This window comes from Boleophthalmus pectinirostris, unplaced genomic scaffold (genome assembly GCF_026225935.1).
Source record: "Boleophthalmus pectinirostris isolate CB_2022bp ecotype Guang Dong unplaced genomic scaffold, ASM2622593v1 HiC_scaffold_9, whole genome shotgun sequence".
NCBI lineage: Eukaryota > Metazoa > Chordata > Actinopteri > Gobiiformes > Gobiidae > Boleophthalmus > Boleophthalmus pectinirostris.
Genome location: NW_026571541.1, coordinates 39,391,671 through 39,414,901, shown reverse-complemented (window position 1 = coordinate 39,414,901; position 23,231 = coordinate 39,391,671). Strand labels below are relative to the sequence as shown.

At 44.0% G+C, this 23,231-nt stretch overlaps 1 protein-coding gene across 3 annotated transcripts; it reads left to right on the top strand.

Moving 5' to 3' along the window:
• The first annotated feature begins 2,756 nt into the window (after window positions 1-2,756).
• On the top strand, window positions 2,757-13,031 carry LOC110174768 (coagulation factor IX). Of its 3 annotated transcripts, none has more exons than XM_055166602.1 (11): window positions 2,757-2,799; window positions 2,893-2,962; window positions 4,181-4,353; window positions 4,945-4,969; window positions 6,095-6,208; window positions 7,243-7,377; window positions 7,814-8,085; window positions 8,495-8,612; window positions 8,894-9,090; window positions 10,001-10,126; window positions 12,356-13,030. In XM_055166602.1, exons 2-11 carry the CDS (start codon window positions 2,905-2,907, stop codon window positions 12,719-12,721), a joined length of 1,584 nt encoding a protein of 527 aa, XP_055022577.1. In that variant the 5' UTR covers window positions 2,757-2,799; window positions 2,893-2,904; the 3' UTR covers window positions 12,722-13,030. The 3 variants fall into 3 exon arrangements, with proteins under 3 accessions (XP_055022577.1, XP_055022578.1, XP_055022575.1); XM_055166603.1 differs by having other exon boundaries at window positions 2,763-2,810; window positions 10,004-10,126; window positions 12,356-13,031; XM_055166600.1 differs by having other exon boundaries at window positions 2,763-2,810; window positions 12,356-13,031.
• Window positions 13,032-23,231: the final 10,200 nt, after the last annotated feature.

The window sequence follows — 23,231 nt, the reverse complement described above, 5'->3', positions numbered from 1 at the left end:
TTCTGTTTGCACAAATTATAAAAATTGACAAAATCATGAACTTTTCTTTGTGGCGTAATTTTTAAATCTTTGACATGAACATATACAACTTTTTTTTCCAAATTAACCCAAAAGAACTTTTAATGCCTTAAATAAAGTTTTCCTCAAAAGCTGATTTCACCAATGTCGTTTGGAAAAACATTAAAGAGTTAATCTGAACAATAATCTGAGATCTCTCCTCATGTGTCACCTGATGACATCACTGTGTGGACCCTGCAGTGATGTCATCATGTGGAAACTAGATTCAGATTTGGCTTTTAGTTTTTGCTGCTGATGCTTTTGTCATGAGAAATACAAGCGACACTGTTTTGGATGTCACTTGGTGCAAAGTTTAAATGTGTTGAAAATTGTTCTAATTTGAAAATTTTCCTTTTGAAATCAGGTGTTGGTGTGAAACTCGACACTGACGCTTTCGTTTCTCTGATGGATAAAAGTAAAAAACAGTTTAAAATGAAAATGTGTGAAAAATGTGTCATTCGTTCAAATGGAATTTGTCATTTGGTGAAACAGACTTGTGCCTGTTGGAGCATTAAGAATCAAACTCAAAAAGATCTGCACATCTTTTACTATTTTATTTGTATTATTTACTATACAAATAAAACTATAAATGCAACTATATTAAAGTCATAATTTTTATTTTAACACACAATAAGATAATAATAGTCACATAAATAAAGGAAATTAGGTTTGGCAGATGAATTAGTAATTATTCAAAATGCAACTGGACAATAAATATATAAAAGTTGGATCCAGATGTTGTTCGGATGATCTGGAGTTTTCATGAAGTTTGTTTCTAAAGAAAATACTTTTTTTGTGTTTCAGATGAACTGTCATTCGGTAACAGCAGATACAGATAGAACACACTGAAAGTTTGTTTTGACAAAAAAAAAAATAAATTACATAAGAACTTACATTTAAAGAGGGAAAGTGCAACATGCTCAGGTTTTATCCCCTTTTTGTTGTGTTTTACTCATTTTATGAAAAAAAAAAAAGGTTGTGAGAGTTAATGCCATATTAAAGTAAACTGTGAAATTCTTTAAAACTTAAAGAAAAAATAAAGGCCTATTGTTTATTTGTAGATCTCAGTTTGTGTTGTTCATTATTTTCAATAATATAAGTTATTTTTAATGTAATTAAATGTTTATGTGTCCGTTGCACCGAGTGATATTTCTAAGACACACCGGGCTTTAAATGCAGAAAAATGTTTTTTTTTTTTTTTTATCAAAGTTTGTTTCAAGGAACAAATATGAAATGATAAAATGATAAAAAAAAAAAAAAAAAAACTTAAATATAACAGAAAATCGACATATGTTTTTGAGTATTTAAAAACTGCAAAACATCACTGATAAACTCAGAGACACAAAAGTCACTTACCCCGACTGGAGATGGACCAGACCAGGACCAGGACAGGACTGGGAGGGCCATGACCAGGACTGAACCAGACTAGACCAGGACTAGACCAGGACTGAAAATGCCAGTAAAACATGTGATCTTGTCTTCACGCATTAAAAAAGCAGAAGTTTGTTTGTGTTGCTCTTTACATCCTGTGACGTTCACAGCAGCAGAACGTTTGTGTTTAAAACTCTTAACGACCAAACTGCTGCTTCACTGAGCATCACCTGAAACTCACACAGCTCCTACTGGAGACAAGCACCAGGTTCACACACCGGGGCCGGGAGGTTCAGGTTCACACCCGGGCTCCGGGTTCCGGGTCTCGGGTTCACACACGGGACTCCAGGTTCACAACACCCAGGTTCACACCCGGGTCTCCGGTTCACACACCGGGCTCCGGTTCACCCCCGGGGCTCCGGGTTCCACACCGGGTCTCGGGTCACACACCGGGTCTCCGGGTTCACACACCGGGGCTCCGGGTTCACACACCGGGGCTCCGGGTTCACACACCGGGGTGACGGGTCTTCTCTGTTGGGCCCAGATCTGTCAAAGTTTCCCCTGTGCATCTCACAGACTCGGGCTGTTTCAGTCCAGACTCCAGAAGGATCAGTTTCCGTCGGAAGCAGAGATTTACTCAGACTTTTCTCAATCTCGAGATCTGAGTTTGTTTTGGTGCCAGAGCTGGACTCAAATCTGAAACACCCGTCCACAAGGTTCCAGCTCAAGGTTCCAACTGAGCCGTCGCTCAAGTCATGTTCTAATGTTCTAATGTTCTAATGTTTACTGTTCTACTGTTCTAATGTTCTAATGTTCTACTGTTCTAATGTTCTAATGTTCCTCCTCAAAATCAGAGCTGGAGTCGTGTTTGTTTCATTCACACGTTTCAGTGACTCTTTATTTTTAGTCTGTTTACATCTGCAAAGCTCCAAACACCCTGCTCCACCTGGTGATGTCATGAAGTGGTAGATGTTAGTTCAGTGGAGATCGTCAGTTCCTGCGGTGAAATGATCCAGATGTGAAGGTGAAACAGTTTTTTCAGTTTTTGTGTTTCAGTGTTTCCTTAAACACAAGAAAAAACTGAAACACTGATTGTGTTTATTTAACAGGGATTGTTTTACCTGGGGTAGTCCTGGTTAGTCCTGGAGTCCTGGTTTCAGTCTCTGGTTTAGGTCCTGGTTTCAGTCCTGGTTCAGTCCGGGTTAGTCCTGGTTCAGTCCTGGTTCAGTCCGGGTTATCCCAGTCCGGGTTAGTCCTGTTTAGTCCTGTTAGTCCTGGTTCAGTCTCTGGTTTAGTCCTGTTTATCCTGTTAGTCCGGGGGGTCTCGTACTTTGTGTCAATATTTGAGACCAAGGATCAGCAGCTCTGACGGTGAGATTCAGGTTTTTATTTTTATTTGTGTTTAATTCTTAAAATTTAGAAAAATCGTTTAAAAAAGTAAAAGTTTGATGTTTGTGATTTTAGTTTGATCCAAAAATGAGACTGAACCAAACTCTGTGTCTCCTGCTCTGCTCCCAACTCATCCACTGCAACGGTACTGGACCAGGACTAAACCAGGACTAAACCAGACTAACCAGACTAAACCAGACTAAACCAGTCTAAACCAGACTAAACAGGACAAACCAGACTGAACCAGGACTGTAACCAGGAACTCTAAACCAGGACTCAAACCAGGACTTAAACCAGGACAGGAACCAGGACTAAACCAGTCTAAACCAGGACTAAACCAGACTAAACAGGACAAACCAGACAAACCAGACTGAACCAGACTAAACCAGGACTAAACCAGTAAACCAGGACTAAACCAGACTAAACCAGGACTACAGGACTGAACCAGGAACCAGGTCTAAACCAGGTCTAAACCAGACTAAACCAGGACTAAACCAGGACTAAACCAGGAACCAGGTCTAAACCAGGGTCTAAACCAGGACTAAACAGGTCTAAACCAGGACTAAACCAGGTCTAAACCAGAAACCAGGTCTAAACCAGGACTGAAACCACTAAACCAGGACTAAACCAGGACTAAACCAGGACTAAACCAGGACTAAACCAGGACTAAAACCAGGACTAAACCAGGTCTAAAACCAGGACTAAACCAGACTAAACCTATACCAGGTCTAAACCAGGACTAAACCAGAACTAAACCAGGTCTAAACCAGGTCTAAACCAGGACTAAACCAGAACTAAACCAGGTCTAAACCAGGACCAAACCAGGTCTAAACCAGGACTAAACCAGGTCTAAACCAGGACTCTAAACCAGGACTAAACCAGGACTAAACCAGGTCTAAACCAGGACTAAACCAGGACTAGACTAAACCAGGACTAAACCCTAAACCAGGACTAAACCAGGACTAAAAACTAAACAGGACTAACCAGGACTAAACCAGGACTAAACCAGGACTAAACCAGGACTGAACCAGGACTAACCAGGACTAAACCAGGACTAAACCAGGACTAAACCAGGTCTAAACCAGGTCTAAACCAGGACTAAACCAGGTCTAAACCAGGTCTAAAACCAGGACAACCAGGTCTAAAACAGGTAAACCAGTCTAAACCAGGTCTAAACCAGGACTAAACCAGGTCTAAACCAGGTCTAAACCAGGTCTAAACCAAAACCAGGACTAAACCAGGTCTAAACCAGGTCTAAACCAGACTGAACCAGGACTAAACCAGGTCTAAACCTGAACCAGGTCTAAACCAGGTCTAAACCAGGACTGAACCAGGTCTAAACCCGGTCTCTTCCTGTTGTCAGTGTTCGTGGAGCGGGTCGGGGCGCTGCAGTTGCTCTCTTCTGCCCCCAGGAGGCGTCGGGCCAACGCTCGTCTGCTGGAGGAGGTTCTTCCTGGAGACTTGGAGCGAGAATGTTACGAAGAAACCTGCTCCCAGGAAGAAGCCTACGAGATCTTCCAGACCCGAGAGAAGACGGTACCTGGTCCAGGCCTGGTGTAGTCCTGGTTTAGACCTGGTTTAGACCTGGTTTAGACCTGGTTTAGTCCTAGTTTAGTCCTGGTTTAGACCTAGTTTAGTCCTGGTTTAGTCCTGGTTTAGACCTAGTTTAGTTCTGGTTTAGACCTGGTTTAGTCCTGGATTAGACCTGGTTTAGACCTGGTTTAGTCCTGGTTTAGTCCTGGTTTAGACCTGGTTTAGTCCTGGTTTAGAACTGGTTTAGTCCTGGTTTAGACCTAGTTTAGTCCTGGTTTAGTCCTGGTTTAGACCTAGTTTAGTCCTGGTTTAGACCTGGTTTAGTCCTGGTTTAGTCCTGGTTTAGTCCTGGTTTAGTCCCGGTTTAGTCCGGGTTTAGTCCCGGTTTAGTCCTGGTTTAGTCCCGGTTTAGTCCTGGTTTAGTCCAGGTTTAGACCTGGTTTAGACCTGGTTTAGTCCTGGTTTAGTCCTGGTTTAGTCCCGGTTTAGTCCTGGTTTAGTCCCGGTTTAGTCCTGGTTTAGTACCGGTTTAGTCCTGGTTTAGTCCTGGTTTAGGTCTGGTTTTAATCCTCTCTCTGTGTGGTTGTTTTTCAGTTGGAGTTCTGGTACAGATATAAAAGTGAGTCTGTTTGTGTGTCTGTGTGTCAGGAAGTGTTTGGGCTCCATGGACCTGTTCAGTTTGTGTCTCGTCTCTTCTTCTTGTTCTTGTTGTTGTTGTTGTTCTTCTTCTTCTTCTTCTTCTTGTTCTTGTTCTTGTTGTCTTCTTGTTGTTCATGTTGTTGTTTCTGTTGTTCTTCTTTGTTTCATGTTGTTGTTGTTGTTGTTCTTGTTCTTGTTCTTGTTGTTGTTCATCTTGTTGTTCATGTTGTTGTTGTTCTTGTTGTTCTTCTTGTTGTTCATGTTGTTGTTGTTCTTGTTGTTCTTGTTGTTCTTGTTGTTCTTCTTGTTGTTCATGTTGTTGTTGTTGTTGTTCTTCTTGTTGTTGTTCTTCTTCTTCTTCTTGTTCTTGTTCTTGTTGTTGTTCTTCTTCTTGTTGTTGTTGTTCTTCTTGTTCTTGTTCTTGTTCTTCTTGTTCTTCTTGTTCTTTTCTTGTTCTTGTTCTTCTTCTTGTTCTTGTTCTTCTTCTTCTTCTTCTTCTTCTTCTTCTTCTTCTTGTTGTTGTTGTTCTTGTTCTTCTTCTTCTTCTTCTTCTTCTTCTTGTTCTCTTCTTGTTCTTCTTCTTGTTCTTCTTCTTCTTCTTGTTGTTGTTGTTCTTGTTCTTCTTGTTCTTGTTCTTGTTCTGCTTCTTGTTCTTCTTCTTCTTCTTCTTCTTCTTCTTCTTGTTCTTCTTGTTCTTCTTGTTCTTGTTCTTGTTCTTCTTGTTCTTCGTCTTCTTGTTCTTGTTCTTCTTGTTCTTCTTCTTGTTCTTCTTCTTGTTCTTCTTGTTCTTCTTGTTCTTGTTCTTCTTGTTCTTCTTCTTCTTCTTGTTCTTCTTGTTCTTGTTCTTGTTCTTGTTCTTGTTCTTGTTCTTCTTCTTGTTCTTGTTCTTCTTGTTCTTCTTCTTCTTCTTCTTGTTCTTGTTCTTCTTCTTCTTGTTCTTGTTCTCTTGTTCTTCTTGTTCTTCTTCTTCTTGTTCTTGTTCTTGTTCTTGTTCTTGTTCTTGTTCTTGTTCTTGTTCTTGTTCTTCTTGTTCTTGTTCTTGTTCTTTCTTGTTCTTGTTCTTCTTCTTGTTCTTCTTGTTCTTGTTCTTGTTGTTGTTGTGCAGGTGTGAGCCGGTGCAGGTTGAGTCTGTGTTTAAATGGGGGACTCTGCACTTTGGACCAGGGACACGTCCAGTGTCTGTGTCCCCCCCAGTACCACGGCCCCCTGTGTGAGACAGGTGAGACCAGGACTGGGACTGAGACCGGGACCTGGACTAGAGCAGGACTAGAGCAGGACCAGGACTAGACCAGGATCAGAACTAGACCAGGATCAGAACTAGACAAGGACCAGAACTAGACCAGGACCAGGACTAGAGCAGGACTAGGACTAGAGCAGGACGAGATTAGGACCAGGACTAGAACTAGACCAGGACCAGGACCAGGACCAGGACTAGGACTGGAACTAGACCAGGACCAGGACCAGGACCAGGACTAGGACTGGAACTAGACCAGGACCAGAACTAGACCAGGACCAGGACCAGGACTAGGACTGGAACTAGACCAGGACCAGAACTAGACCAGGATTAGGACCAGGACTAGACCAGGACCGGGACTAGACCAGGACCAGACCAAGACTGAACCAGGACTGAACCGTTCTTTCACATGTTTAACACACAGACCTGCACATTTAACACGAGTTCTTCACTCACACTGAAAACCCTCTGTTCCACCTCGTGATGTCATCGTGTGGTGATACAGGAAGTGCTCCACTGTGTTTTTAAACGTCCACAAACCTTCACCAGAATCACCTGGATCATTTCAGTCGTGGAGTTTCTTCATCGACCTCGACTGAACTGAAGGGAAAAGGAGCTGTTCACCTGGAAAACTACCACTTGATGACATCACAAGGTGGAGCGGAGCGTTTAGAGTTTTGTAGATGTAAACAGACTCAAAATAGCGTGTTGTTAGCATGTTAGCGTGTTGTTAGAGTGTTGTTAGCATGTTGTTAGCATGTTAGCGTGTCATTAGCATGTTATTAGCGTCATGAGCATGTTTTTAGCATGTTATTATGTTAACATGTCATTAATATGTCGTCAGCATGTCATGAGCATGTCGTTAGCATGTCATTAGCATGTTGTTAGCGTGTTGTTAGCGTGTCATTAGCATGTTGTTAGCATGTTTTTAGCATGTTGTTATTATGTTAACATGTCATTAATATGTCGTCAGCATGTCATTGAGCATGTCGTTAGCATGTTGTTGTTTCCGGTTCCAGAGCGCAGGAAGTGCTCCTTCAAAAACGGCGGGTGTGTGCAGTACTGCTCGGACCTGCCGGGGGGCGCCGGGGTGAAGTGCGGCTGTGCTGAAGGATACAAACTCAACCAGGACGGACTCACCTGCAGCCCGACAGGTGCACGCAGGGACGGCACCTGACACACGCAGGGAGGGGGCACCTGACACACACAAGGAGGGCACCTGACACACACGAGGAGGACACCTGACACACGGGGAGGACACCTGACACACACACGAGGAGGCACCTGACACACACGGGGAGGACACACTGACACACAACGAGGAGGGCACCTGACACACACGGGAGGCACCTGACACACACAGGGAGGACACCTGACACACACAGGGAGGGCACCTGACACACGGGGAGGACACCTGACACACACGGAGGAGGGCACCTGACACACACAGGGAGGCACCTGACACACACAGGGGGACACCTGACACACACGGGGAGGACACCTGACACACACAGGGAGGACACCTGACACACACGGGGAGGGCACCTGACACACACGGGGAGGGCACCTGACACATGTTTCCTGTTTCAGTGGAGTTTCCTTGCGGTCGACAACAAAACCAGGGGTGGATCCGGACCCGGTCTCTGTTGCTCCCAGATCACAACCAGGACCAGAACTGGACTCAAGACGAGGACTGGAACCGGACTGAGACCTGGAACCGGACCTGGACTCTGGAGCCTGTGAATCCCTCTTGGGCGGAGCCTGAGGGGAACGTGACCTCTGACCTGAGATCTGGGCGGGGCCAGGGGGAGGCGCGGATCGTGGGCGGGGCTCTGGAGGTGTTGGGAGGAAGTCCGTGGACGGTAAATGTTCAGATGAATCGTGTTGAGGTTTTTTTCGGTTCTTTTTGGACTCACCGCTCCACAGATCTGATCCATCACTGAGTCTCGGTGGGCAGAAGGTCTCTAGTTTCGTTTAGTTTGAAAGATAAGTTGTTCCATCAGATTTTGAATTTTAAACTAAATGTGGATGAGTGAAGGAGATCAGGAACACAAAGGTCAATGTTCTGGTTTTGAGTTCCTTCAAAACACCAGCTGATGTTTTTGTGAAGAATCTTCAGACTCAGGTGTCCTCCTCAGGTTCTGTAATTGCAGATGTTCTCCTCAGGTTCTGTAATTGCAGATGTTCTCCTCAGGTTCTGTAATTGCAGATGTTCTCCTCAGGTTCTGTAATTGCAGATGTTCTCCTCAGGTTCTGTGATGTCCTCCTCAGGTTCTGATCCGGAGGGAGGACGGGTTCGGGTTCTGTGGTGGAACCCTGGTGTCGGAGCGGTGGGTCCTGACTGCTGCTCACTGCTTCCAAGAGACGAAAGCCCATCACATCACTGCAGGTGAGAAGAACTGGACCAGGACTAAACCAGAACTAGTCTCGTGTCTCAGAGGAGGTTGTTGGTTTGTCGTGTCTCAGAGGAGTTGTTGGTTTGTCTCTTGTCTCGTGTTGGTTTGATTCTCGTGTCTCAGAGGAGGTTGTTGGTTTGAGTCTCGTGTCTCAGAGGAGGTTGTTGGTTTGAGTCTCGTGTCTCAGAGGAGGTTGTTGGTTTGAGTCGTGTCTCAGGTTGTTGTTGGTTTGAGTCTCGTGTCTCAGAGGAGGTTGTTGGTTTGATTCCCTCAGGTGACGTGGATAAGATGCGTCCGGACCCCGGGGAGCAGAAGGTGCTGGTGCAGAAGGTTCTGGTCCATCCTCATTTCCACGACTTCACGTTGGACAGTGACGTGGCTCTGATCCTCCTCAAGACCCCGGTGCTCTTCAGCTCCTCCAGCCTCAGCGCCTGCCTCCCAGACCCGCACCTGTCCACCTACCTGCTGCGGGTGAGTCCAGGACCAGGACCAGGACCAGGACCGGACCGGGACCAGGACCAGACCGGGACCAGGACCAGGACCAGGACCACACCAGGGCCAGGACCAGGACCAGTCCAGGACCAGGACTGGATGGACTGGACCAGAACCAGGACAAGGCCCAGACCAGAACTAGGATCAGGACCAGAACAAGATCAGGACCAGACCAGGACCAGGACTAGAACCAGGACCAGACAATCATCAGACCAGAACCAGACTAGGACTGGAAAAGACAAGGACCAGGACCAAAACTAGACCAGGACCAGGACCAAAACTGGACCAGAACAGGACCAGAACCAGGACCAGGACCAGAACTAGGACCAGGATTGTACCAGGTGTAAACCACGCTAAACCAGATCCAAACCAGATCTTAGTACTGACTCAGTCCTGGTTTAGACCTGGTTTAGTCCTGGTTTAGACCTGGTTCAGACCTGGTTTAGTCCTGGTTTAGACCTGGTTTAGACCTGGTTTAGTCCTGGTTTAGACCTGGTTTAGTCCTGGTTTAGACCTGGTTCAGGCCTGCGCGGCAGTAGCTCAGTTGGTGGAGCATTCGCCCACTGATCTGAAGGTTGGTGGTGTGATTCCAGCTCCCACAGATGAATGCTGTTGTTGTGTCCTTGGGCAAGACACTTAACCCACCTTGCCCACAGTGTCTGTGTGTGTGAATGTGTGTGTGTGTGTGTGAATGTGTGTGTGAATGTGTGTGTGAATGTGTGTGTGAATGTGTGTGTGAATGTGTGTGTGTGAATGTGTGTGTGTGTGTGTGTGTGTGTGTGTGTGGTTCCTTGTTGTAAAAAGCTTTGAGCCTTGAAGGTGGAAAAGTGCTGTAGAAAAATGTGACCATTTCCCTGGTTCTTTGGTTCTTTGGTTCTTTGTGTTTCAGAAGGACGTTCAGGGGGTGGTCTCCGGTTGGGGCACCACTCAGTTTCTTGGGCGCAGTTCTCGTTTCCTGAGGAAGGTGACGCTGCCCGTGGTGAGCTACGAGACGTGCAGCGGGTCTACGGAGCAGGTCTGTGCGAGGGCGAGCGCTGTCTGTGTGATACGGAGCAGGTCTGTGCGAGGGCGAGCGCTCTCTGTACAAATCTGCACATTTAGTCCAAACTGTGTTTAATAAAAGACACGTTTGGATCAGTGGAGAGTTTCTGTGTCGTTCATTTGTTTTTCAATATAAAACCAAAAATAAGAAAATGAAAAAACAACAGTTTTCTTCATTATTTGTCTCCAAAACCAAAATGAAAAAACAGATAATGATTCATTTTTTCAGTTTTTGATTTTGTGTTTCAATGAAAAATGGAAAAAAAAACAGATAACGACCGTTTCCTGTTTACGTGACTTCAGTGACTGTGATGTCGGACTGAACCAGGACTGATCCAGGTCCAGGACCAGACTGGGACCAGACCGAGACTGAGAGCGGGACCAGACTGGACTCCGAGCTTTGACTGAGCCTCAGCTTCGAGCTCCGGCCCTGCTGTGGGCTCTGAGTCTCCAGTCTGGTCCTGGCCTGATCTCGGTCTCAGTCCTGCTCTGGTCTCGGTCTGGTCCTGGTCCCGGTCCCAGTCTGGTCTCAGTCTCGGTTTGGACTTGGTCTCTGTCCCGGTCTGGTCTCAGTCTAGTCCTGGTCTGGTCCTGGACCTGGATCAGTCCTGGTTCAGTCCGACATCACAGTCACTGAAGTCACGTAAACAGGAAACGGTCCATATCTGTTTTTTTTTCCATTTTTCATTGAAACACAAAATCAAAAACTGAAAAAATGAATCATTATCTGTTTTTTCATTTTGGTTTTGGAGACAAATAATGAAGAAAACTGTTGATTTTTCATTTTCTTATTTTTGGTTTTATATTGAAAAACAAATGAACGAGTTACACGGCTGTAGGCGCCGTTACAGAATAAATAAATGTTCGGTTTGTTACATAAAGAAGGAGGAAAATAACGACAGGACGACGGCAGCGATGAGTTTGAAGAAGGAAGTAAAAAGTGTTGTAAATGTCGTGTGTGAGAAAAGTGTGTGAAGTTTGTGCTGACGGGTTTTACACACTTAAAACACATAGAATCATTGTAAAATATAAAGTTGACCATTTGGTGGATCTCGTCTGTTGCAGGTTATTTTTAAAACGTAACACGACGGACCAGTAAATAAAATACTGACTTTATAGGAGATGGAACTTTCATGTTTGAAACTGAACACATTAAGTCCTGAAAAGAGGAAGAGGATGAACGAGTCGCTCCTACAAAGAGCAAGTGTTGATGTTTATTTGTTGAAGACGCTGACCCCTAGTGGCCAGAGTCAAGAATACATGACATGAAACACTTTTTATAATGTTTTATTTATTTAGTTTTTATTTTATTTGTTTAGTCCTGTTTTAGTCCTGGTTTAGTCCTGGTTCAGTCCTGGTTTCGTCCTGGTTTAGTCCTGGTTCAGTCCTGGTTTAGTCCTGGTTTAGTCCTGGTTAGTCCTGGTTTAGTCCTGGTTTTAGTCCTGGTTAGTCCTGGTTTACCTGGTTCCTGGTTTCAGTCCTGGTTTTAGTCCTGGTTTAGACCTAGTCCTGGTTTAGTCCTGGTTTAGTCCTGGTTTAGTCCTGGTTTAGTCCTGGTTTAGTCCTGGTTTAGACCCGGTTTAGACCCAGTTTAGTCCTGGTTTAGTCCTGGTTTAGTCCTGGTTTAGACCCGGTTTAGTCCTGGTTTAGTCCTGGTTTAGACCTGGTTTAGACCCAGTTTAGTCCTGGTTTAGTCCTGGTTTAGTCCTGGTTCAGTCCTGGTTTCGTCCTGGTTTTCCTGGTTTAGTCCTGGTTCAGTCCTGGTTTAGTCCTGGTTTAGTCCTGGTTCAGTCCTGGTTTAGTCCTGGTTTAGTCCTGGTTTCAGTCCTGGTTTAGTCCTGGTTTAGACCTGGTTTAGTCCTGGTTTCAGTCCTGGTTTAGTCCTGGTTTAGTCCTGGTTTAGACCCTGGTTTAGACCCTGGTTTAGTCCTGGTTTAGTCCTGGTTTAGAGTCCTGGTTTAGACCCTGGTTTAGTCCTGGTTTAGTCCTGGTTTAGACCCAGTTTTAGTCCTGGTTTAGTCCTGGTTTAGTCCTGGTTTAGACCCAGTTTAGTCCTGGTTTAGTCCTGGTTTAGACCTGGTTTAGTCCTGGTTTAGTCCTGGTTTAGTCCTGGTTTAGACCCAGTTTAGTCCTGGTTTCGTCTCATGTCTCAGGTGTGTGTTCTGTGTGAGTTTTAAAGCCTGAGTGCGGGACTTTTCCTCAGGTCATCACTGATAACATGTTCTGTGCCGGGGTGGCGGACGCGTCGCGGGACTCGTGCAGCGGCGACAGCGGGGGGCCCTTCGTGGTCCACTTCCGGGGCACGTGGTTCGTGACGGGCGTGGTGAGCTGGGGCGAGCAGTGCGCCGCCCGCGGGAAGTACGGCGTCTACGCTCGGGTCGGACACTTCCTCGGCTGGATCCGGGAAACCATGGCGACGGAAGAGAGGAGGGAGGAAGAGGAGGAGGAGGAGAGGAGGAGGAGGGACCGGGCTCTGAACCAAACCCAGACCCAAGACCAGAACCAAGACCCGGTCCATAAATCCCAGAGTCTGAATCAAACCAGACACAACGAGACTGTGAATCCTTAAAGACGATATTTATTTGCGCGGAGCTTTAAAGACGAGAATGTGACTCTGTGAAGTAAAAACTTTAAAGTTTCAAATCACTATTTTCATTTTATTGGATATAAAGTAAAACAGCAGATTCACAGGTTTGATAAATTTATAAAAATAAACTTTCATTTTTGCTGCTTCCATAAATGTGCCGAGTCTGTGGAAGATTATTTGTTCCATAAGATTTCGATTATTTTTTTTTTTTTAACTTTCATCGCCTCAGATCAATTTACATCAACACCTTCACACAATTTATATATTTACTCTTTTTTCCCTCTTTTTTCTAGAATAAAAAAATAAAAAAAATAAAATAAAATAAATAAATATAGCATGTGGGCATAAGTCAGTAATTTAAGATTTTTAATTTTAAATCCCTCTGAATTTCTCACTTTGCATTTTTTAACTCTAGAAAAATTGAATTATTTTTATTCTGAATTTTTGTTGCATAATTTTTAAATGAACTTTTTCAATATGTTTCAGATTCATAATTTTTTTTTAAAAAATCACCTTTTTAATATTCAGCACAAATATTTTCAAGCCTCAAATTCATCAGTCAAAATTCCACAGCAAAGATTCGAGACGCCGCGGCAACACTGTGAATTTTACACTCAGAATTTGAGGCCTTGAAAATATTTGTCCTGAATATTTAAACACTTAAAATTTCAGCAAGTAAAATTTTGAATAAAAATAATTCAAACATGTTTTTTTCAGAGTTAAAAAATCCAAAGTGAGAAAGTCCAGGTCGTTTTAAAATTCAAAATCTGATGGAACAAATGCTCTTGCACATGAGTCGCTCCCCGTTCAGAGCGACGGGTGAATTGTTTTGTGATTAAATGTACGTTTTACTTTTGTGACGTGTCCACGAGCGACACGAAAAACGCTGTTCAATAAAACGAATTATTGTTATTTCAAACTGGACTTTTGTGGTTCATTTAGCCCCTCCCCCTCTGTCATTAGGCCCCTCCCCTCTGTCATTAAGCCCCTCCCCTCTGTCTTTTGTACTGGATGTGTGTCTTTGGTGAAATGTTCTGTGGTTGCCATGGAAACACATTAACAAAATTTAATAACGTAAAATTTTGTTAACGTAAACGGTTTAGACCTGGTTCAGTCCTGGTTTAGTCCTGGTTCAGTCTGGTTCGGTCTGGTTCGGTCTGGTTCAGTCCTGGTTCAGTCTGGTTCGGTCTGGTTCGGTCTGGTTCAGTCTGGTTCGGTCTGGTTCGGTCTGGTTCGGTCTGGTTCGGTCTGGTTCGGTCTGGTTCGGTCTGGTTCAGTCTGGTTCGGTCTGGTTCGGTCTGGTTCGGTCTGGTTCAGTCTGGTTCGGTCTGGTTCGGTCTGGTTCGGTCTGGTCGGTCTGGTTCAGTCTGGTTCAGTCTGGTTCGGTCTGGTTCAGTCTGGTTCAGTCTGGTTCGGTCTGGTTCGGTCTGGTTCGGTCTGGTTCAGTCTGGTTGAACAGAGACTCGGAGACTGGAGGCGGTTCTGGACTCGTTTGTATTTGGACTCGTGACAAAAACAGTTTGTTTTTTTTACATTTGAACATTAAAGATGAACCTCGTCGTTCAGACTGGAAGACGTCCTCAGGGTCCGAGCGCCGCGGGGTCACAGGTCACAGAGGAGGCCCCGCCCCCTGCGCCGCCGGGCCACGCCCCCTCCTCCGGGCCACGCCCCCCTCCTCCGGGCCCACCTCTACAGTGTGAAAGAGTTTAAGAGCAGTGGGTCTGGGTCTGGTTCTGGTTCTAGTGGGTCTGGTTGTGGGTCTGGTTCTGGGTCTGGTGGGGCAGTGGGTCTGTGTCTGGTTCTGGATCTGGTGGGTCTGGTTCTGGGTCTGGTGGGTCTGGTTGTGGGTCTGGGTCTGTGTTTCTGGATCTGGTGGGTCTGGTTGTGATTCTGGGTCTGGTTCTGGTGGGTCTGGTTGTGGTTCTGGTTCTGTTTGTGGGTCTGGATCTGGTGGGTCTGGTTGTGATTCTGGGTCTGGGTCTGGTTCTGTTTGTGGTGGAACATGCAGTGAGTCTCATGCACGTTTAAAGACGAGCTCCTCTCGGGTCGCCGGGTCCGTCGCGGCGCTGGCAGATTTTTCTTACAGGTTAAAAGTGAAACTCGGGTCCACCGGGTCCACCGGGTCCACCGGGTCCGACTCGAAGTGGACTTTGCACGTTCTCTCTGTGTCTGAGCAGGTTTGGCTTTATTTCCTCCATCAGCAAAAAAACCAAAACAAAAACAAAAAACCACATGCACAACAATCCTCCAGACAGTGATCCCAGTCCTGGTCTGGTCCTGGTTTAGTCCTGGTTTAGTCCCGGTTTAGTCCCGGTTTAGTCCTGGTTTAGTCCTGGGGCAGTGCTGTTTGAGGCAGTGATCTGAGCGCTGTGTTTTCCGAACACGGCGCCGTGAGGAACTCTGGGAAAACGTAAACGAGACGGAGGAGGAGGTCTGCTGCTCTCTGTCGCCCCCTCGACTCGTGGCCGCTCCGGGTACTGCGGCCGTGTCGTGGCGGGGCATCCGGAGCTTTCACCAAGATCAGGTTTTTTGTATTTTTACAGTATGATCTTTTCAGAATTTAAGTCATTCCTTGAACCACTGTTTGTACTTCTACTTAAGTAATATTGTTTTGAAATAGCAGTACTTCTACTCGAGTAATTTTTGAGTTTATCGTCCTCTTTTTTCCCTCCGTCGTTTTACAGAATCCCAGTTTAAAAACACAAATCATGAAGTGTGTAACAGTAGAACACGGACGATCGTTTGTTCCGTCACATTTTGAGTTTGAAACGTTGCTGAGTTTCTTTTAAAAACTTAACTTTTATTCTGAAAGGCAGGAAGTGACGTCGTAAGTGCACATTTTCAAACTGTCTAAAATTTCACCTTTGAAATATTCAGCACAAATATTTTCAAGCCTCAAATTCAGTTTTTCTAGAATTTAGTCGAATTTAAAGCATTTTATCTAGAATTTGGCTAAATTTGAAGCATTTTTTTCTAGAATTTTGTCAAATTTAAAGCATTTTATGTAGAATTTAGCTGAAATTTTAAGCATTTTATCTAGAATTTAGCCGAATTTAAAACATTAAAGCATTTTAAAGCATTTAATCTAGAATTTAGTCGAATTTAAAGCATTTTATTTAGAACTTTGTCAAATTTAAAGCATTTTATGTAGAATTTAGCTGAAATTGTAAGCGTTTTATCTAGAATTTAGCCGAATTTAAAGCATTAAAGCATTTTAAAGGCATTTAATCTAGAATTTTGCCAAATTTTAAGTTTTTTGTCTAGAATTTATATTAATTTAAAGCATTTTATCTAGAATGTTGCCAAATTTTAAGCGTTTTCTTCTAGAATTTACACTAATTTAAAGATTTTTTTTCTAGAATTTTGCAAAATTTTAAGCATTTTATCAAGAATTTGTTTAATGTTACATCACAAATCCAAACCATAAGGTGAGTGGAGAGAGTTCACATTTCAGATTTATCTCTAAAAGTAAAAGTCTGATCAGTTCTACACATGTAGGTGCTGGAAAGTCCTGGAAAATTCACTATAGGTCATGGAAAAGTTTGGAAATGTTTGAAAGACTCTGCTGAATTTGAGGCTTGAAAATATTTGTGCTGAATATTCAAATGGTAAAATTTTAATTCTGAATTTGAAGCATACTGAAAATGTTTCCGCAGCTCAAATTCAAAATCAAAAAAATAAAAAAATAACGAGAAATTCAGCGAGATTTAAACTTGTAAATGTGATGAAACAAACGCTCGTCGGCAGGAGAAACTTTGGGCCGAGTCACTGAGCTCTGAGGCTGAGTCCACATCGACAGGACCGCACCTGCCCACAAGGTGTTTCAGTTTCCTCCGTTTGCTCTCGGGATAAACCCACTTAAAGCTTCACTCTGTCACTTTTCTGGAGGAGCCCACGCTGCACTTTTCTCTGACCTGGACAAGATTTTTAAAACTTCTGTCAGGTTCTTCGTCTTGTTTTCAGATTTCTGATCGACTCGCTCGTTCATGACTCCACAATAAAGGAAATAAATGTTTAAAAGAAGCGACAATTCATTTACCAAAACTTTTATCTAGAATTTATCATCTTTGAATTTATTATCAGGCCGTTCACTCTCATCATAAACTGGTTTTAAGTCTGTTTACTAGAATTTAGCAGAATTTAAATCATTTTATCTAGAATTTAGATGAATTTGAAGCATTTTTTTTCTATAATTTAGTCAAATTTAAAGCATTATTTCTAGAATTTAGATTAATTTAAAGTATCATATCTAGAATTTAGCCAAATTCAAATCATGTTATCTAGAATGTAAATGAATTTAAAGCATTTTGTCTAGAATTTAGAAGAATTTTAAGAATTTTATGTAGAATTATATAGCCAAATTTTAAGCGTTTTATTTAGAATTTTGCCAAATTTAAAGTGTTTAATCTACAATTTTGATGAATTTAAAGCGTTTAATCTAGAATTTTCCCGAATGTAAAGCATTTTATCTCAAATTTAGCAGAATTTAAAGAATTTTATCTAGAATTTAGCAGAATTTAAATTTTTTTTAACTAGAATTTTGTAGAATTTAAATGATTGTATCTAGAATTTAGCAGAATTTTAATCATTTTATCTATAATTAAAACTAATTTAAAGCATTTTATCTAGAATTTAGCGTCTCTGAACACTGATCCTAAACTGGTTTAAGTTTCTCTCAAACTGAGCCTCATAAATTTATTTCCAGCTCATGAACTCTGAGCTCAGACTGGTTCACTCTGGTCTAGAGTCGTTTATTTGAAGAAAACTCGTCCAGTAAAACCTCAACACGTCATTTCAACTCATGTTCTGACAAATTTAAGTTTTGATCTCTCGTTTGGTCGGTGTTTTTCACAGTGAGCGGTTGTTCCGTAGTGCAGCTTTAAGCGTGGACGTGTCGTCTGTGGTCTGCAGCCTCAGCCCCGACACGACAACACACCACAAACAAACAAACAAACAAACAAAAAACGCCGCACAGGAGCGAGACGCAGGCGCACGAGGCTCATCGAGGGCAGCCGTCCCGCGAGCCTGTGCAGCGCTTTTCAAAACAGATCACTTTTACTTTTACTTTTACTTTTACACTTTTACACATTTTCAGAAACAGCGGCGTCTCGTGTCGGCAGTGACGAAAAAAAACAAACTGACAAAACCTGACTCCAGTTTCTGAAGTTTCACTTTTTCATCAGCGTCACTGAAACTTACCGAAGTGCAAACCTCGAATCCGGAAACAGTCCAACAGCTCAAGTCCTGGTCCGGTCCTTTGGGTTTAGAACCACGTTTAGTCCTGGTTCTGGCCCACGATGAGTCCTGGTTTAGATCTGATGTTTAGGCCCCCGTCCTTTTTGAGTCCTTTTAAAATCCTTGTTAAGTCCCGGTTCAGGTCCATGCTTAGTCCATGATTTAGGCCCTTTTTTGGGGTCTTATTTAAGTCTTGGTTTAGTCCTGGTTTAGACCCAGTTTAGGTCCATGCTTAGTCCTGGTTTAGTCCTTGATTTAGGACCTTTTTTTTGGGTCTTGTTTAAGTCTTGGTTTAGTCCTGTCTTAGGTCCATGCTTAGTCCTGGTCTAGTCCCGGTTTAGGTCCATGCTTAGTCCCGGTTTAGTCCTTGATTAAGGCCCTTCTTTGGGTCCCGTCTAAGTCCTGGTTTAGTCCCGGTTGAGGCCCACGCTTAGTCCCGTTGGGTCCTTCTTTAGAGTTCGGCGTCTACATTGCTTTTGCTTTTTCCGTTACGAAAAACATTTCTCGTCGATTTGGTCGGATGCAAACGAAGAAGTCACATGACAGTGAAGCTCGACTGTGATTGGACGAAGAGACGCCGAGGAACAGGAAGCAGCGTGGAGCGAAAAGTGCAGAGTTTAAACGAAGGCTTAAAGCTCAAAACGTCCGCCGCGTCGGGACGATGGAAACGTCCGCCGCGTCGGGACGATGGAAACGTCCGCCGCGTCGGGACGATGGAAACGTCCGCCGCGTCGGGACGATGGAAACGTCCGCCGCGTCGGGACGATGGACTGATGACGAACAGAATCTGGAGTTGGGTGGTTCTGACTCGTCTGGAGATTTTTTTTTTTCTTTGAGTCGCCGCGGTGACAAACACATTTTAGTCCTGGTTTAGACCGACTAACGGCGTCTACAGTCCAGGGTCAGAACCGGTCGAGTTCTGGCTCAGTCCTGATTGATTCCCAGGTTTAGTCCTGTGTTTGGTCCCGGTTAAATCCAGGCTCAGTGTCTGGTCTAGTCCCTGTTGTAGTCCTGGTTTAGTTCTGGTTTAGTCCTGGTTTAGTCCTGGTTTAGTCCTGGTTTAGTTCTGGTTTAGTCCTGGTTCAGTCTTGACTAAAGGTCGATTCATACTTTTTGTTCTTGACGTGATAAGAACAAAATCTGTTCAGGCTCCGACATTTCAAACTTCAAAAGATGTTCTGCTGCTGAACTGCCCCGCCCCTGTCGCTCTAGCCCCGCCCCTCGCTCTAGCCCCGCCCCCTCGCTCTAGCCCCGCTCCCTCGCTCTAGCCCCGCCCCCTCGCTCTAGCCCCGCCCCCTCGCTCTAGCCCCGCCCCTCGCTCTAGCCCCGCCCCTCGCTCTAGCCCCGCCCCCTCGCTCTAGCCCGCCCCTCGCTCTAGCCCCGCCCCTCGCTCTAGCTCTATATCGAGGTTTCTTTTTCGACCTCCAAACTGACGCCTCTTTTCTTTTTTTTTATTGGTCTTTCTCAAAACGTCGTCGATCTCGCTCCATGAATTTCTTCCGTTTGTCTCTTTATCGTCCCTCAGCGTCGCGTCGTTCACATGTTTGTAGTTTCTCTCCGTTTCTTCCAGCTGTCACTCAAAACCAGACTTTTTTAAAAATTTTTTCTTCGTACTGACGAGGAAACGGAGAAACCGTGAACACAGAAAGAACCAATCAGAGCCAAGGACGTCATGAGTATGAATAGACCTTTACAGTCCTGTTATAGTCCTGGTTCAGTCCTGGTTTAGACCTGGTTCAGTCCTGGTTCAGTTCTGGTTCAGTCCTGGTTCAGTCCTGGTTTAGACCTGGTTTAGACCTGGTTCAGTCCTGGTTTAGTCCTGGTTCAGTCCTGGTTTAGACCTGGATCAGTTCTGGTTTAGACCTGGTTCAGTCCTGGTCTAGTCCTGGTTCAGTCCTGGTTCAGTTCTGGTTCAGTCCTGGTTCAGTCCTGGTTTAGACCTGGTTTAGACCTGGTTCAGTCCTGGTTTAGTCCTGGTTCAGTCCTGGTTCAGTTCTGGTTTAGTCCTGGTTCAGTCCTGGTTTAGTCCTGGTTCAGTCCTGGTTCAGTTCTGGTTCAGTCCTGGTTCAGTCCTGGTTTAGACCTGGTTTAGACCTGGTTCAGTCCTGGTTTAGTCCTGGTTCAGTCCTGGTTCAGTTCTGGTTTAGTCCTGGTTCAGTCCTGGTTTAGTCCTGGTTTAGACCTGGTTCAGTTCTGGTTTAGTCCTGGTTCAGTCCTGGTTCAGTCCTGGTTTAGACCTGGTTTAGACCTGGTTCAGTCCTGGTTTAGTCCTGGTTCAGTCCTGGTTCAGTTCTGGTTCAGTCCTGGTTCAGTCCTGGTTTAGACCTGGTTTAGACCTGGTTCAGTCCTGGTTTAGTTCTGGTTCAGTCCTGGTTTAGTTCTGGTTTAGTCCTGGTTGAGTTCTGGTTTAGACCTGGTTTAGTCCTAGTTTAGACCTGGTTCAGTCCTGGTTTAGTCCTGGTTCAGTTCTGGTTCAGTCCTGGTTTAGTTCTGGTTTAGTCCTGGTTGAGTTCTGGTTTAGACCTGGTTGAGTTCTGGTTTAGTCCTGGTTTAGTCCTGGTTGAGTTCTGGTTTAGACCTGGTTTAGTCCTAGTTTAGACCTGGTTCAGTCCTGGTTTAGACCTGGTTCAGTTCTGGTTTAGTCCTGGTTCAGTCCTGGTTTAGTCCTGGTTTAGACCTGGTTTAGTCCTGGTTTAGACCTGGTTGAGTTCTGGTTTAGTCCTGGTTTAGTCCTGGTTTAGTCCTGGTTTAGTTCTGGTTTAGTTCTGGTTTAGTTCTGGTTGAGTTCTGGTTTAGTCCTGGTTTAGTCCTGGTTTAGTCCTGGTTTAGTTCTGGTTTAGTTCTGGTTTAGTTCTGGTTGAGTTCTGGTTGAGTTCTGGTTTAGTCCTGGTTTAGTTCTGGTTTAGTTCTGGTTTAGTTCTGGTTTAGTCCTGGTTTAGACCTGGTTGAGTTCTGGTTTAGTCCTGGTTTAGTCCTGGTTTAGTCCTGGTTTAGTCCTGGTTTAGTTCTGGTTTAGTCCTGGTTTAGTTCTGGTTTAGTTCTGGTTTAGTCCTGGTTTAGTTCTGGTTTAGTCTGGTTTAGTCCTGGTTTAGTCCTGGTTTAGTCCTGGTTTAGTTCTGGTTTAGTCCTGGTTTAGTTCTGGTTTAGTTCTGGTTTAGTCCTGGTTTAGTCCTGGTTTAGTCTGGTTTTAGTTCTGGTTTAGTCTGGTTTAGTCCTGGTTTAGTTCCTGGTTTAGTCCTGGTTTAGTTCTGGTTTAGTCTGGTTTAGTCCTGGTTTAGTTCTGGTTTAGTCCTGGTTTAGTCCTGGTTTAGTTCTGGTTTAGTCCTGGTTTAGTCCTGGTTTAGTCCTGGTTTAGTCCTGGTTTAGTTCTGGTTTAGTCCTGGTTTAGTCCTGGTTTAGTTCTGGTTTAGTCCTGGTTTAGTCCTGGTTTAGTCCTGGTTTAGTTCTGGTTTAGTTTAGTCCTGGTTTCTGGTTTAGTTCTGGTTTAGTCCTGGTTTAGTCTGGTTTAGTCTGGTTTAGTTCTGGTTTGGTTTAGTCCTGGTTTAGTCCTGGTTTAGTTCTGGTTTAGTCCTGGTTTAGTCCTGGTTTAGTCCTGGTTTAGTCTGGTTTAGTCCTGGTTTAGTCCTGGTTTAGTCTGGTTTAGTTCTGGTTTAGTCCTGGTTTAGTCCTGGTTTAGTTCCTGGTTTAGTCCTGGTTTAGTCCTGGTTTAGTTTAGTTCTGGTCTAGTCCTGGTTTAGTCCTGGTTTAGTCCTGGTTTAGTTCTGGTTTAGTCCTGGTTTAGTTCTGGTTTAGTCCTGGTTTAGTCCTGGTTTAGTTCTGGTTTAGTCCTGGTTTAGTCCTGGTTTAGTCCTGGTTTAGTCCTGGTTTAGTCCTGGTTTAGTTCTGGTTTAGTTCTGGTTTAGTCCTGGTTTAGTCCTGGTTTAGTCCTGGTTTAGTTCTGGTTTAGTCCTGGTTTAGTTCTGGTTTAGTCCTGGTTTAGTCCTGGTTTAGTTCTGGTTTAGTCCTGGTTTAGTCCTGGTTTAGTCCTGGTTAGTCCTGGTTTAGTCCTGGTTTAGTCCTGGTTTAGTCCTGGTTTAGTCCTGGTTTAGTTCTGGTTTAGTTCTGGTTTAGTCTGGTTTAGTCTGGTTTAGTCCTGGTTTAGTCCTGGTTTAGTCCTGGTTTAGTCCTGGTTTAGTCCTGGTTTAGTTCTGGTTTAGTCCTGGTTTAGTTCTGGTTTAGTCCTGGTTTAGTTCTGGTTTAGTCCTGGTTTAGTCCTGGTTTAGTCCTGGTTTAGTCCTGGTTTAGTTTTCTCCTTCACGCTGGCATCAGATTAAATTTTTTTTCTTACATTAGAAAATCGAACAAAACAAACTGAAGAGTCAGAACCACTCAAGTCCGCGGGACAAGTCCAGAGTCTTTCACCGCCGCGTCTTTGCATAACACGACCTGCATCTGAACCTCCAGATCCAAAACCTTCAGATCCAAACCTTCAGATCCAAAACCTTCAGATCCAAAACCTTCAGATCCAAAACCTCCAGATCCAAAACCTTCAGATCCAAAACCTTCAGATCCAAAACCTTCAGATCCAAAACCTTCAGATCCAAAACCTTCAGATCCAAAAACCTTCAGATCCAAAACCTTCAGATCCAAAACCTCAGATCCAAAACCTTCAGATCCAAAACCTTCAGATCCAAAACCTTCAGATCCAAAACTTCAGATCCAAAAACCTTCAGATCCAAAACCTTCAGATCCAAAAACCTTCAGATCCAAAACCTTCAGATCCAAAACCTTCAGATCCAAAACCTTCAGATCCAAAAACCTTCAGATCCAAAACCTTCAGATCCAAAACTTTAGATCCAAAACCTTCAGATCCAAAACCTTCAGATCCAAAAACTTCAGATCCAAAACTTCAGATCCAAAACTTCAGATCCAAAACCCAAAACCTTCAGATCCAAAACCTCAGATCCAACCAGATCCAAACTTCAGATCCAAACTTTAGATCCAAAACCTTCAGATCCAAAACTTCAGATCCAAAAACCTTCAGATCCAAAAACTTCAGATCCAAAACCTTCAGATCCAAAACCTTCAGATCCAAAACTTTAGATCCAAAACTTTAGATCCAAAACTTTAGATCCAAAACTTTAGATCCAAAACTTTAGATCCAAAACTTTAGATCCAAAAACTTCAGATCCAAAACCTTCAGATCCAAAACTTCAGATCCAAAACAGATCCAAAACCTTCAGATCCAAAACTTTAGATCCAAAACTTTAGATCCAAA

What these genes read in the sequence shown, in the direction of transcription:
- LOC110174768 (XM_055166600.1), top strand. Translation starts at nt 2,905, where the DNA reads ATGAGACTGAACCAAACTCTGTGTCTCCTGCTCTGCTCCCAACTCATC. An exon ending in GTTCTGGTACAGATATAAAA is followed by an intron (nt 4,970 to 6,094) that starts GTGAGTCTGTTT and finishes GTTGTTGTGCAG; the next exon opens with GTGTGAGCCGGTGCAGGTTG. An exon ending in CGGCCCCCTGTGTGAGACAG is followed by an intron (nt 6,209 to 7,242) that starts GTGAGACCAGGA and finishes TTCCGGTTCCAG; the next exon opens with AGCGCAGGAAGTGCTCCTTC.